The following is a 13,248-nucleotide window of genomic DNA, read 5'->3' as shown; positions in this document are numbered from 1 at the left end:
TGGTTTTCAATACTAAAATCCCAAAAATGAACAGGACCAAGATCGTAATTACATAGCGCGGTTCATAATTCTTAATTTTCAGTTAATTCACAATTCGATTCCGATTCAATTATGACTCGGCTTGATCCGGTTCTTAGACTATCTACATCACTAATAGCCAAGTCTATCCCACATAAAAACAATAATAATGGTACATTAATCTTAATCATTTTTAATATAGTAGTATTAACTAATTACAAATTAATTAATATTAAAAAATAGTTTTTTAATAACTAGTTAAGTACTTATAATTTTTTTTAACTGCTTGAGAGCATCGAATGCTCTCATTTGCACCCACGCACGCTAGGTAGGAAACTTCAAGGATTGAACTCGGATTGCTTGGCAACAATCGCGAGTCCCGGGTTGCTTGCAAACTAATTGCGGGAATCCTGAAGAAAACCTCCTCCTCCTCGAAATCGAACCCGAGTTGCTTGTCAACTAATCACGAGCCCGCCCTACCAAGGCTCGATACCACTCAGCTGGAAGGTCGATGGTACTAATAATTAATAATTAATTAATGAATATTTAAGTAAAAGTAAGTAATAAATATTTAAGTAATAATAATTAAAGTAACAATACGTAATAATAATTAAATTAATTAATTATTAAATAATAATTAATAAATATTTAATAATTAATAATTAATAAATATTTAAGTAATAATAAGTATAAGTAATAATAATTAAATTGATTAATTATTAATTACTTTTCTTCTCCAATATGAAACAAGTATGACGAATCAATAATTAAAAATTGATGAGATGGTGTTCAATTTATAAATTTGAACTCAATTAAATTGAAATAATAAACTAAATTCGAATTTGATTACGTCTAGTTTTGGTTCCATTTATAAATTTGAATACAATTTTGGATTTTTATTTTTTAAATTCGGTTAAATCAAATATCGAACCGAAGCCAACTAATATTATATCAAATTATTAATGCATGTAAAACACACACCAATTTTAGAACCAAAAGTCAAATGTAAAATGCAAAATATCATAGATGTCCCCGTGGTTTGTATCATAAATTACTCGTGATCCTTGTACTTTTATTCGTCATGAATGGTCCATGTTGTTTGCATTTTGGATCACTGACCTGGACCACCCTTGATGAAAAATTACAAATCACAAGGACTAACGGTAATTCAAATGAAAATAAAAGGGACCATTATTGACGGAGAAAAACGTACGGGGGCCACCGATGATTTCTGATACAAAACGCACACTAGACTATCTATTAGACCGTATATATGTTTATATTTTGTATAGCGTATATTTAATTAGGTAGTAATTAAAATTTATCTAGCACTCTATAAATATTAAATAGCAACTAATGAAAGTTAAGTATTTAATGGAAAAATATTCAATTTTATTGTCAACATTATAAATCATATTAAAACACATCTAATATATAGCCAACAAAAATGTAACGTACGCAATGAACATGAGATTCGTATATGAACCGGTTATATATGAATATTATTTGGATCGGTAAATTAATGCAGGTCGGACATTCGTTTTGAGAAGAATGTGTTGAGAGTTTAAGTTGAATAAAATGAGAGATTTTTAATAAATGTAACATTGATGATGAATTTATAGGTGAAATATATAGAGTTTTACGGGTTTTTTAATTTTTTCTGTTAGCTCTTCAAACCGTCAAAAAGACCAAGCCAATTAGAAGATGTCACGCTTTCATCGACGCTTCGAATTTACCCATTTTTTCCTTGAATGATGCCCTCACTTTTCGAGCCAAAAATTGCCCGTCTTAGCATTCTTTTGCTGGAAACGATGCTTGTTTTCTTTCCTATTGTGAATGCTCTTAAATCGTGTAGTTTACTTTCGCTAAATCAAAGATAAAAAGTTAGTTTTTTATGCTTTCAAAAGCAATGCTTTTAAAAGTGTTAAAAACACTAATATTTGGTATTACATTTCGTACATAGTTAGAAATTGCATCACACTTTGACAAATAAAAATACATCCTAATCAACATACCATTTACAAATTTAATACACACATATTTTCACAGTTTTCCCACAAATTCCTAGTGTTTGTGCATTAACATGTTATTTTCTGAATAATGAGCATGAATCTATTAATACCATTTTCTAATTATGTTAGTATATTACGTATGATTATAAACGAGTAACATGTCGGCCCCCGCCTTGCTGAGCAAGACAAAAGGTGTTGACAAAACGAAGGGAAAAAAAAATATGTTACGAAAATATCATCATTGAACAATGCATCCTAACATCAAAATGATAATTCGCCCGTAATGTATGATCCATCAATCAAACTTCAACCAAACCAACCACTTTTAATATTATTGATTATGTTAATAATTCACCATTTATCTAAACAAGTTTTATATGTTAGATATAATATATATTCATCTGAACAAAGTTATACTTTTACACAATACTGTAAACTACGAGTACTAAAACTAGACCTGGCAAAATGGACCCGAAGTCTTAAAAATGGGTCCATTGGGTTTACTTGAAGACCCAAATAGGTCCAAGCATATAACATAACAAATATCTTAAACACTCAAATGGTTCCAATCACATAATACAAAAATTACTTGAAGACCCAAATGGGTCCAAATGGGTTCACTTCAAAAGATTTGTTTTTCGGCGCGCGTTTTCGGCGCGCGTTTTCGGGCGCGATTTCGGGGCCTGTTTTCGGCGGCCGTTTTCGACGCGCGTTTTCGGTGCGCGTTTTCTGCGCTTGTGTTCGGCTCGCGATTTCGGGGCCCGATTTCGGGCGGCCGTTTTCGGGGCGCGATTTCGGGGCGCGTTTTCGGCGCGCGTTTTCCGTCGCCCGCTTTTGGTGCGCGATTTCGGCGCGCGATTTCGGGGCCCGTTTTCGGCGCGCGATTTCGGGGCCCGTTTTGGGCGGCCGTTTTCGGGGCGTGTTTTCGGCGCGCGATTTCGGGGCCCGTTTTCGGCGCGCGATTTCGGCGCGCTTTTTCGGCGGCCGTTTTCGACGCGTGTTTTCGGCGCGCGTTTTCGGGGCGCGTTTTCCGTCGCCCTATTTCCGTCGCCCGTTTTCGGCGCGCGATTTCGGCGCCGATTCCGGCGCCCGTTTTGGGCGCGTGTTTTCGGCGCGCGATTTCGGGGCCCGTTTTCGGCTCGCTTTTTCGGCGGTCGTTTTCGGCGCTTGATTTCGGCGCGCGTTTTTTTGCGCGCGATTTCGGCGCGCGATTTCGTCGCGCTTTTTAGGCGCGCGTTTTTCGGCCCGCGATTTCGACGCGCGTTTTCGACGCGAAATTTCGGGGCTCGTGTTCGGAAGAGATACATCAAAAAATACAAACAAGAAAATTTTTATTAGCCCGACCCAACCGACCCGGGTTTTGACCCAACCCGACCCGGGTCTCGACCCATTTTAATTCTGACCCGTTTCGACCCATGACCCATTTCGACCCGAACCCATTTGATCTTTGACCCAACCCGACCCATCTTGACCCGTTTGCCAGGTATAACTAAAACCACATGTAAAAGGACCAAAAGTATACATAATATTAGCCAAATTGTTAAAAAAAAGAGTGTTACTAGAGTGTGCATACTGCGCAATTCACCCGGTACTAAATTTTGCGTTCGGAGACTTGATTATCCAAGATTTTTACCTTATATGAAGAGCTAATATGCTCGTTCATAGGAGGTTTTTCGCGCTTGCACAAAAAAAAAATCAAGCATAAAACTGATGTAAATTATACACATGTATCTTTTTTCCAGCAAATACCCATTTAGTGTGAAGCACACAGGCACAACCTCTCTTGTTCATCTGCTTATTTATTTATATACTCCATATATTTATTTATATTTATTTACATATATAGTCCTCATTAATTAAAATAAATATATTTTCAGGCAGTTCGATCTCACTCAAACAAACACAGAAATTGCCATGTCTCTAGGGTATGCTGAAAAGCTATCTCATATAGAAGATGTTGGCAATGTTGGAATGACTGAAATTTTTGATCCACCTCACATCTTACAAGACAAGGTTTATTATTTATTATTTATTATTTATTTTATTCATATATACATGTTCATATAAGCCTGTTGTTTTGAGCATTAGTATCTTCTGCTGTTGTTGATTATATGATTTGTATCAGTTTATTAGCGCAATGATGCTGATTAATTGAGTTGCTTAGGTTTTGTGCTTTGACTTAATTGTGCAGTTGATTGTTGAAGGTTAGGGTTTAATCAGTGCTGTGTGTTGTGGTTTGAGTTAGGGTTTATTGAGAGTTGTATGCAGTGAGTTCTGCATTGTTGTTTTGATGATTGGGGATGGTTGTTGATTGAGGTTTTAGGGGTATCACTGTTATTTGTGATTTGTATAGGTTTTGTGATTTCATATTAGCTGTGTGTTACTGTTTGGGGAAACGTGCATTTAAAATTAGGGCTTGAAAAACTGATACAATAGGAGGATTGACCAAAGTTGAAGTTCTATTTGATACTGTTAAAGTTGGGGTTTTGATTAACAAAATCGAAACCATGATCTAATATTGTTAAGTAGAGTTTGGATTTGGGCATACGGTGTGCAATTGTGCAAACGCGTTTGACGTTTCGTTTATACTAACAGATATATAAATGTTTCCTGTTGACCTTTACACATTTGCTTAATTGTATTTGTAGATTGAACGGCTTACAAGGATGATTCGTAAGGTTTGTTCTTTTGATACATGCTTTACTTATGGTATATAAGATTAGTCTTTTAAAGTTCTTCAACTAAATTTATAATCTAAATATATATAATGCCTGCAGAGTAAGCATTTAGTTGTGTTTACTGGAGCTGGGATATCAACTTCTTGTGGTATACCTGATTTTCGTGGCCCCACGGGGATCTGGACCCTTCAGGTATGCATCGTTAGTTGTGGTTCCTTCATGTTATGACATTTTAAATAATTTATAATCTAAATATATGTGTTTTTTAAATGCAGCGAGAAGGCAACGCCTTACCAGAAGCATCACTACCATTTCATCGTGCAATGCCAAGCATGACCCATATGGCTTTGGTTGAACTCGAGCGAGCTGGCATCCTTAAATTTGTCATTAGTCAAGTATGAATCTTTGAATCCTTATCTAATTATAATCTTATCTACTGCAGAGTACAATTTTATCGTCTGCTGTACAGTATATAGGCATACACTGTTATGAATATACCATCATCTACTATGCAGTTTATATTATCTTTCTATAGTTCACATATATAAGCAGAAAAGGTTTCGCTTTTATACAATTTATTGTCATACACTCTATTAGGAACATAACTTTATATAATACGACGAACAGAGTTTTAACAAGCATCCATTTTTTCAAAATATTGATGTTACATCACAGAACATTGATGGCCTCCATCTTCGGTCTGGTATACCGAGGGAAAAGTTGTCAGAATTGCATGGAAACTCCTTTATGGAAAGATGCGGTTCATGTGGTAACGAGTAAGAGTTCATCCTAACACTTATTTGAAAACTCTCTCTGTATAAACTTATGCTCAAACAAATTTATTGACCTTTGTACTTATATTAAAAACTTCTTCATTGAGGATTTTGGAAACTGTTTGACCTGGAAGGTACTTTCGAGACTTTGAGGTTGAATCTGTTGGACTGAAGGAAACATCTCGAAAATGCTCCAATGCAGATTGTGATACCAAACTGAAGGACACAGTTCTTGACTGGGAGGTATTATCTATTACCCTACTGATCCAAAACTCAACTGAAACAACATTATTTTTAATTCACCAATGTTTCTTTGGAGCAACTAATGGGCAACTGCATCATCTTACTGTGATCTCTTATTGACCCCGTATAGTCATATATAGTAGTTTTGAAAAGAATACCAAATGATCATTAGTTAGTTCTGGTTTATACAAATCAATGGTTTTAAATACTCTGTGCAAAACTATCCTCAGTTAGTATAATTTCGACACAAAATGAGCAATACAGTTTTTAGTACTATAGATGATACTACATATATCTCATTCAATGAGTGTTGTGTGCTTATACAGGATGCACTGCCCTTTGAAGAGATGAATCCAGCAGAGGTGCATTGTGAAAGGGCTGATGTTGTATTATGTTTGGGAACGAGGTAATTATAGAGTATATAACTGCAGTGTCTTTTAAAATACACATTTCTTACTTCAGATTTGCAGTGTAAAAACGAACCCTTATTGTAATTTGTCTCAATAAACGTTTTTTTTTTGTCAGAACGCATAGGCATCTTATATTTTGTCTACTCTGTGCAGTTTACAGATAACTCCCGCATGCAATTTACCGTTGAAGTGCCTCCCCAGTGGTGGCAAGTTTGTCATTGTGAATCTTCAGGTATTCTCCGATATATTTCGTAAATGCAGCATGGTTATTTTATTCATTTATCGATTTTCTTATATTTTATCTTCTCAAATTCTACAGAGAACTCCAAAAGACAAGAAAGCGAATCTGGTCATCAATGGATATGTAGACAAGGTTCCTTATGAGAAAAAAGATAACATTCAATTAAAACCTAGTGGGCTTAGTTTGTTACACCATCTAGTTAATTATATCATAAGTTGATCCTTCTGTTCACGAATATCAATCTACGCAGGTGATTAGTGGAGTCATGGAGCTGCTCAATATGCGTATTCGACCGTTTGTCAGAATAGATCTTCTTCAGACTCTTTTTACTCATGCACTGAGTTCAGGTTACTGTTTGGATTCTGGATTACTTATTGACATATTACATTTAGAAAATCAACCTTTTTTTTAAAGATTATCTATTAGAGTTCTTATATTTATAGCCTGTATGTGGTTTTTACAACCTATATAAAGTTTTAAAATCCCATTGTTTTGTTTTACAGATGAGCGATTCATCAACTGGACACTCAGGATAGCAAGTGTACATGATAAGAAGGCTCTGATCCCATTCGTCAAGTCGGTTGAGGTGAGCCAATGTTGAAATTATATCATCATAACCAAATTATGAAATTTATTTAACAAGTTAATACAAGACGGGTTGAAAGTAGCCCATAATTTAAATGCATCAGCCTCCTAGATTGATTTTATCCGAAGGTCTTTCGGTTTTGCGTTTTAATATGTTTTTTTGCAATCACAAGTAAACTAACTGTTGATTATAAAGTAAATAGATGAAGGGATGTTTTTAAGTCAACCCAAGCTGTCTCATATTGAGCTATACTAAGTGACCCGTTTTAACCATTACCTAAATGTTTTATCTTGCAAGCTCTACATCTGTATCTGTGTCTGGGATGCCTAATCTTGATGTGTTCAATTGAGTCTGTGTCAAATACTGACTGACTGACATGCACAGGTTACCAATTGGTAACATTATAGAGCATATAATATTCAAAATTTGACTGTTCAACTCCCATGGTTACTCATAGATTCTGTATTCCAGATTCATATGTCATTGGTCGTCAATGGTATCTGGTTGTTTATGTGTTGTGATTTTATGAATATACCTGGTTTTCTGACTTGTGAAAAATGAAATTGCGTATTAGGTATCGTTTTCGGACCCGACAATGAAAGAGGCTCTACTAGATAAGCATCCATTTATGCTTAAAAGGTAAAATTATAGATTGTGTTGCCATATATGTTTACTTATGCATAGAAACAAGCTTAAATGTTACCATACTATCAGCTTAAACCTGGGTTCCAAACTTCTATACTGTTTTCCTATTTTATGTCTTGGAATCCAATTAGAGGTGGCAATTTCAGCTCTATTACTTTAGAATGGGATACATAGGGTTATATTTTACCTATAATGGGTCAAAAGGAAAACTCTAACAACTTGGTTATAGATGGAATGGGTCAAATGGGTTGAAAATTCGTCCAAATTGGTGCACATTGTATTCTATGAATTTTATTTACATTTTAAAGGGTGTGTTTGGCACGTAGCTTATTGGAGCTTATGGAAGCTTATGGGAGCTTGAGCTTATGATTTTAATAAGCTCCAAGTCATAAGTTTCGTTTGGTAGACAAAAAAAGTAGAACTTATGAAAATCATAAGCTCTGAAAAAATAAGCTACTTGTAGTAGCTTATGAAAAAAAGTAGAGCTTATGAACTGAAAAAAAAGCTCCAGCTAGTTTACCAAACATTTATAAAAAATAATAAGCTCCAGCTACCAGCTTCAAAAATAAGCTCCAGCTCCAGCTCCAGCTCCTGCTCATAAGCTCCAGCTCCAGCTACTTTCGTCCAAACACACCCAAAGTATGAGTTTCCGTAATAAAGTCTAATATGCTAATTATATTTATATTTATTATTCATAAACTCAAGAAAAATGGATAGGACGCCAAGAAAGCTTGGGGGTCTACCAAACTGTTCTTAACTTGTATGAAAAGCATCTGTTATGACCTGAACCTGTTGCAGCCCGTCACCCAACTTGTGGGTCTGGTCCATTTTGTAACCTATAGGCCTCAACATATAAACATGAGAAAATATTAACTGTTAACTGTTAAATTAAATGTAAAGATAAATCCTTTGCCTAATTAGGTCCATGTTCAACTTTGTCAAAATTCAGGAGAACCGTTTGGAATATCAAACCATTTGATGTTATCTTTAAAGTTAACTTTAGTGAGGGATGTGGATGTGCATACAGCCGAATAAAGATCCCTATTGATTTTCAGGTAAGGTTTATTTTATTTTATTTGTATATGCATACTTCATTTTATATATTATGTTGTACCCTCTTCATATACTGAAAATTGCAACTTTTCTCCTGGCACATATATTCGTAAATCAAATTACTGCACAATCTTTATTAACGACAAAGTTTGTAAACTTATTCATTGCAAAATTTCACGGGGATGGAGGGGGTATTATTATCTTAGAGGTGACAATTTCAACCCATTTGGCTATCAGTGACTGATTTGGGTACATTTTCCAAATGAGTTAAATTGGTTGGAAAGGTTAAACGGGTCGAAGCCGCCCATAGTGTATACTAATGCATGCAATCTATTGTATTGCTTTATTGAAACATTTAGATTAGCATTGTAAAATACATTTATCTCTGCTCACGTATATGTTTATTTATAACTTATTTTCAAATTTGACAAGGGTCACAACCTAACCCGGCCTCACCCAGTTAAGATCTGCTTAGAAAGTAAATTCGCCTGTTTAACCATACAGTTACTCATCCAACCCATATGCTACCTCTAGTTATTACACATTTTTGTGGCATGCTAAATTACAGTTTTGTATTGGCAAATTATGCAGTGTCCGGTAGAAAGTTTTAAGCGTGATCAAGATCGTGTTTTTCAAAAACTGAAAGCTAAAGCTATAAGTGATTCATGTTGCGGGCAAAATTCAGTTCTTGAGAGAACCATGATTGTATCACCAAAAAGTGAGGTTACAGTCCGTGCCATTGTCACCAACGTTCGATGGTATGATGAGATAACAGTAAAAACAGCTGGAGCGGGTGCTTTAAGCAACGGCTATCTCAAACGGAGAAAAGAAGGTAAGAATGGAACCATAGCAGCTTGTAAGCACTTGAAAGGTTCAAACATGCATGACAGTAGATAAACAACAATGGCTCCATGTTTTCAAAAGTGTACATACTCAAATGTTCAGGGTTTTTTTTTTTTTTTTTTTTTTTTCCTCTTTTATTTTTGTTTTGGCATAGAATGGTTATATAATGTAGCTATTTAGTGACCTTTTGGTAGGTCTATAATGACTCCCGTAGATATAATTTTCTTTCGCCTCCCGCCACTACAGATTCCTTTACGGAAACTTACTCATTGTCTTTAACGTAAAGATCAACTGAAATTAGGTTAAAATATATTCAAAAAGCTAAGAGCAGTTACAGTTGAATTATTGAAAACTCAGCCTTTTGTTTATAGGAACTTCTTGTAAACCAACCATAAATAAAAGATATTTCTTTTAAACTTAATGGTCAAGGCCATTAAGCAACATGTTTATGAGTTTAGCTCTCAGTCTGTATTGAGGATCTGTGTATCTTTCTATGACACAAAAATTATTAGAAAGCAGTATTTAATCATATTGTTAATTACTGTTTTGATTTATCTGTTTTGTTATATAGTGTTTGGATGTAGTTTTTAAAGTTATGATGATGATGATGTTCAATAACTTTTAGAAGAAAATGAACATCTGCATCTCTCTCAAAACTAATGATTGTGACTTTAAGTTGCAACACTAATGCTTATAACACGCCAACTGGTTCTACATATCAAGATTATTTTTGACGGGTCAAAACGTTATTTATTTATTTTTATTTTTAAGAAAAAAACAGAAAACGTCAAACTTTATTATATAGGTAAATTTAAAAAAAATCGGTCATAAGGGGTGACTCACCTGATTGCTCCCAACATAAAACCCTAGTATGAACTATGAAGTGAAACAGTGACTGAAGATTTTCTTTTGTGAAACACAAGGTCTTGTCAAGTGAACAATTGCAATGACTATTAAGTCCAGCTCTTTTAAATTACATTTCAAGTGCAAACTAGGTATGTATAAAGCTCATAACAAAAGGTCCAACAAATTAAAAGGTGTTAAACATTCCCGAAACGATCACACATTAAACTCTCGACATCCCAAGTTTTCGCTCAAATAGACGTATGAGAAGATACACCTGTAGCACGCTTGCACCAATAAGAGCTGCTGATTCCACAAGCGCTTTGTGCATTGCTCTGCTGCCCATTCCTTCATTAACTACAAATCACATACGTTCAATCAATTAAACGTAAAATATGATTTAGTCAAAAAAGGTCGCCTTTAACATGAAATTAAGGCTCCAAGTCCATATTCAACAAATGAGGTCGAGACAATAAACTAAGGGACGCCCTTAAATTCTAGTGATGTACTTGATAAGTTGATTTGAGTGTGAGAATGTAAGTATGCAAGTGATGAGCTTTTACTTGGGTAAAATGTAAAAAAAAAGTAATAAGCTCATTAATCGCATTATTTAATTTGCATGTTATATAAGGGTCAAGAGATCATACTTATTGCCTGCCGATCAGTCTCGGCCTCGAGCCAATGCTGTTCGAACTGAATATTGTAAAGAGCATCCTCTAGTTTAGCTATCTGTTCCAAAATTGGCTTGAAATGATCTGCAAAATTAAACATCATTCAAGATATAGGCTACCACGACCCATATAAGATTACATCAAAATTCGACATGCATTTACACACAATGTAATTGATTTTTTAAACTGTATAAGATAACACCATAAATTTGACGTGCATTCGACCTATTTACCTAAAGATGAACTGACAATTGGTCAAAATATTAAAAACTGGAAGAGAAAAAATATTAAATGAAGAGCAAGTCAAAATCAAAATATCTCGAAATGTTGAATGGGTCAATACTGAGACTAAATACTACATCGAACTCCACACCTAAATCCATAATATATAGAATTGCCTTGTTGCAGTAATAACAAAATTGTATGATCATATTTAAGACTTCGCTATTTAGATTTAGATATTAAATAAGAGACAAATAAGCTTTGTAGATCAAACCGAACAAACCAGTGACCCAACCCGCCCAATTAGCCACCTTTGCATATCATAGCCTTTTCAATATACATGAACTCTTTTAGTACAGCAAAGACCCTTCTTACTGTATGCAAAATAATGACCGAAGGGCAACTAGGTAATTTTAACTAGTACTCCATGACAATCAAGAATGAAAATTATACAAAGCAATAGATAAAGGTCTCACCATCTTTTGCATGTTCAACATCGTGATAGAAGTGGCTGGAATGGACATCAAAGTCTATAGTTTCATGATACGGTGATTTGTTTGTGAAACAGAATTGATAAAGTCCTTCATTATGAGCCACAAAATCCGACTTGTCACTTGTTTTGTCACGAAAATCTTGTACTTGTTCACCTTTAGGTCCTTTTACCTAATAATCAAGATATGCATAGTACAAATTTAAGTTAAACAAACATTACATAAGGGATCGATCAACATACTCGGGTCCATTTCACTATATCCTAAATCATTTAACTCAATTTGTAGATCCCCTCTTTATTGACATCACCCCACTAAAAGAACCAACACAACGGAACTTTTCAAGAAAAAAAAATTTAAAAAAAAAAAAAAATCCTTTATACAATCTATAAAACAAAGAAATAAAGATTTCAACTTTTAAGGTCAATATCAATGTCTTCACAAATGTGAAAATGGGTATGAATTCGTAGATCGTTCACAACTAATCGAGCACCTTAAACATAAATAAAATTGTCCACAAAACTGCAGATCTAAAAATACCAATTCGAAACCCATAACCCTTATTAATCAAACTTTAAACTGTATAATATGATCCCAGATTTATAATCCCCTTATCAGTAACAAAAATCCCCCTATGCCCAGTATTGAGTCAACCTAAAAAGTCCAATTTTGACTTTCAAAAGTCAAAATTGGTCCTGAAGGGAATCGAACCAAACATCCTTGTAACATCAAACTAGGCTTCAAATCCAAAAATTGAGATTCTAAAAATATAAATTATGAAAATAACAAACCTAATTAATAATTAGAAAATAAAAGTTAAATAAATACCACAAGATCAACACCATCTTCATTATAGTGCCAAGCACCTTCAACCTTAATCACAACAAATGAAAACCGTACGGTCGAACCATATTCAGCTTTATGCGAGAAACATTCATCTCTATCAATTACAAACCTGATCCCAAACACCCCACTTAAGTTACCCATCAAAACCATCGTCACAAAAGCAGCCACCAAGATCCTCATCTGAAATCCAAAATTCAAAATTGAATAACAAAATTGAAACTTGGAATTTAAGATTTGATTATTAGTTTACCTTTAATTTTGTATGGATTTTGGAGTTGGAGTGTAAATGTGTTTAGAACACAAGACCAAATGTAGAAATAAGTTTCACCCAAAGTTGAACTGTGGTAGTCGTAAGTTGTTTGCTTGCTGTTGTTTAGTTTTGTACTTGTGTTTTTACGGCTTTGTTATGTCAATTGTCAACTGATGAGCCATAATTGGACTTGTTGTTGGCCTAATAGTGGCTTTGTACAAGGGCTTTATTTTAAGTAGATCATGAGCTATTAACGCCCAATACTGTTTCACATGTTAACTTCTTATTGATTTTATTTTATTTTTTAATCAAAAACTAATTAATAGATAATTTACAGGGAAACTACAGCTAAATTCAGAGTAATTTTGTATATATTATACTAAGTTTTGAGCCCGTGCGTTGCACGGCTACTCAAAAATCGTT

The 13,248-nt window shown here is 34.5% G+C and overlaps 2 protein-coding genes across 2 annotated transcripts; one reads left to right on the top strand and one right to left on the bottom strand.

The window, feature by feature from the left end:
• Positions 1–3,850: 3,850 nt before the first annotated feature.
• On the top strand, positions 3,851–9,974 carry LOC139847446 (NAD-dependent protein deacetylase SRT1). Its single transcript, XM_071837116.1, has 14 exons — positions 3,851–4,043; positions 4,679–4,708; positions 4,808–4,900; positions 4,984–5,103; positions 5,384–5,484; positions 5,616–5,724; positions 6,051–6,130; positions 6,288–6,366; positions 6,454–6,507; positions 6,626–6,722; positions 6,879–6,961; positions 7,536–7,600; positions 8,556–8,661; positions 9,251–9,974. The coding sequence occupies exons 1-14, from the start codon at positions 3,945–3,947 to the stop codon at positions 9,554–9,556; spliced, it is 1,422 nt and encodes a 473-aa protein (XP_071693217.1). The 5' UTR covers positions 3,851–3,944; the 3' UTR covers positions 9,557–9,974.
• A 420-nt stretch (positions 9,975–10,394) lies between these two features.
• Positions 10,395–12,940, bottom strand: LOC139846480 (transmembrane emp24 domain-containing protein p24beta2-like). The gene is made up of 5 exons (XM_071835967.1): positions 12,826–12,940; positions 12,558–12,755; positions 11,715–11,901; positions 10,993–11,100; positions 10,395–10,702 (listed from the first exon to the last, which is right to left on the bottom strand). The coding sequence occupies exons 2-5, from the start codon at positions 12,753–12,755 to the stop codon at positions 10,569–10,571; spliced, it is 627 nt and encodes a 208-aa protein (XP_071692068.1). The 5' UTR covers positions 12,826–12,940; the 3' UTR covers positions 10,395–10,568.
• Between the last annotated feature and the right edge of the window lie 308 nt (positions 12,941–13,248).

Source organism: Rutidosis leptorrhynchoides, chromosome 5, assembly GCF_046630445.1.
Source record: "Rutidosis leptorrhynchoides isolate AG116_Rl617_1_P2 chromosome 5, CSIRO_AGI_Rlap_v1, whole genome shotgun sequence".
Classification (NCBI taxonomy): Eukaryota; Viridiplantae; Streptophyta; class Magnoliopsida; order Asterales; family Asteraceae; genus Rutidosis; species Rutidosis leptorrhynchoides.
The sequence above is the reverse complement of the archived record's forward strand: the minus strand, read 5'-3'. Positions and strand labels throughout refer to the sequence as shown.

What these genes read in the sequence shown, in the direction of transcription:
- LOC139847446 (XM_071837116.1), top strand. Translation starts at nt 3,945, where the DNA reads ATGTCTCTAGGGTATGCTGAAAAGCTATCTCATATAGAAGATGTTGGC. An exon ending in CGGGGATCTGGACCCTTCAG is followed by an intron (nt 4,901 to 4,983) that starts GTATGCATCGTT and finishes TTTTAAATGCAG; the next exon opens with CGAGAAGGCAACGCCTTACC. An exon ending in CATCCATTTATGCTTAAAAG is followed by an intron (nt 7,601 to 8,555) that starts GTAAAATTATAG and finishes GTCAAAATTCAG; the next exon opens with GAGAACCGTTTGGAATATCA.
- LOC139846480 (XM_071835967.1), bottom strand. Translation starts at nt 12,755, where the DNA reads ATGAGGATCTTGGTGGCTGCTTTTGTGACGATGGTTTTGATGGGTAAC. An exon ending in AAGATGGTGTTGATCTTGTG is followed by an intron (nt 11,902 to 12,557) that starts GTATTTATTTAA and finishes CTTGATTATTAG; the next exon opens with GTAAAAGGACCTAAAGGTGA. An exon ending in TGTTGAACATGCAAAAGATG is followed by an intron (nt 11,101 to 11,714) that starts GTGAGACCTTTA and finishes TTAATTTTGCAG; the next exon opens with ATCATTTCAAGCCAATTTTG.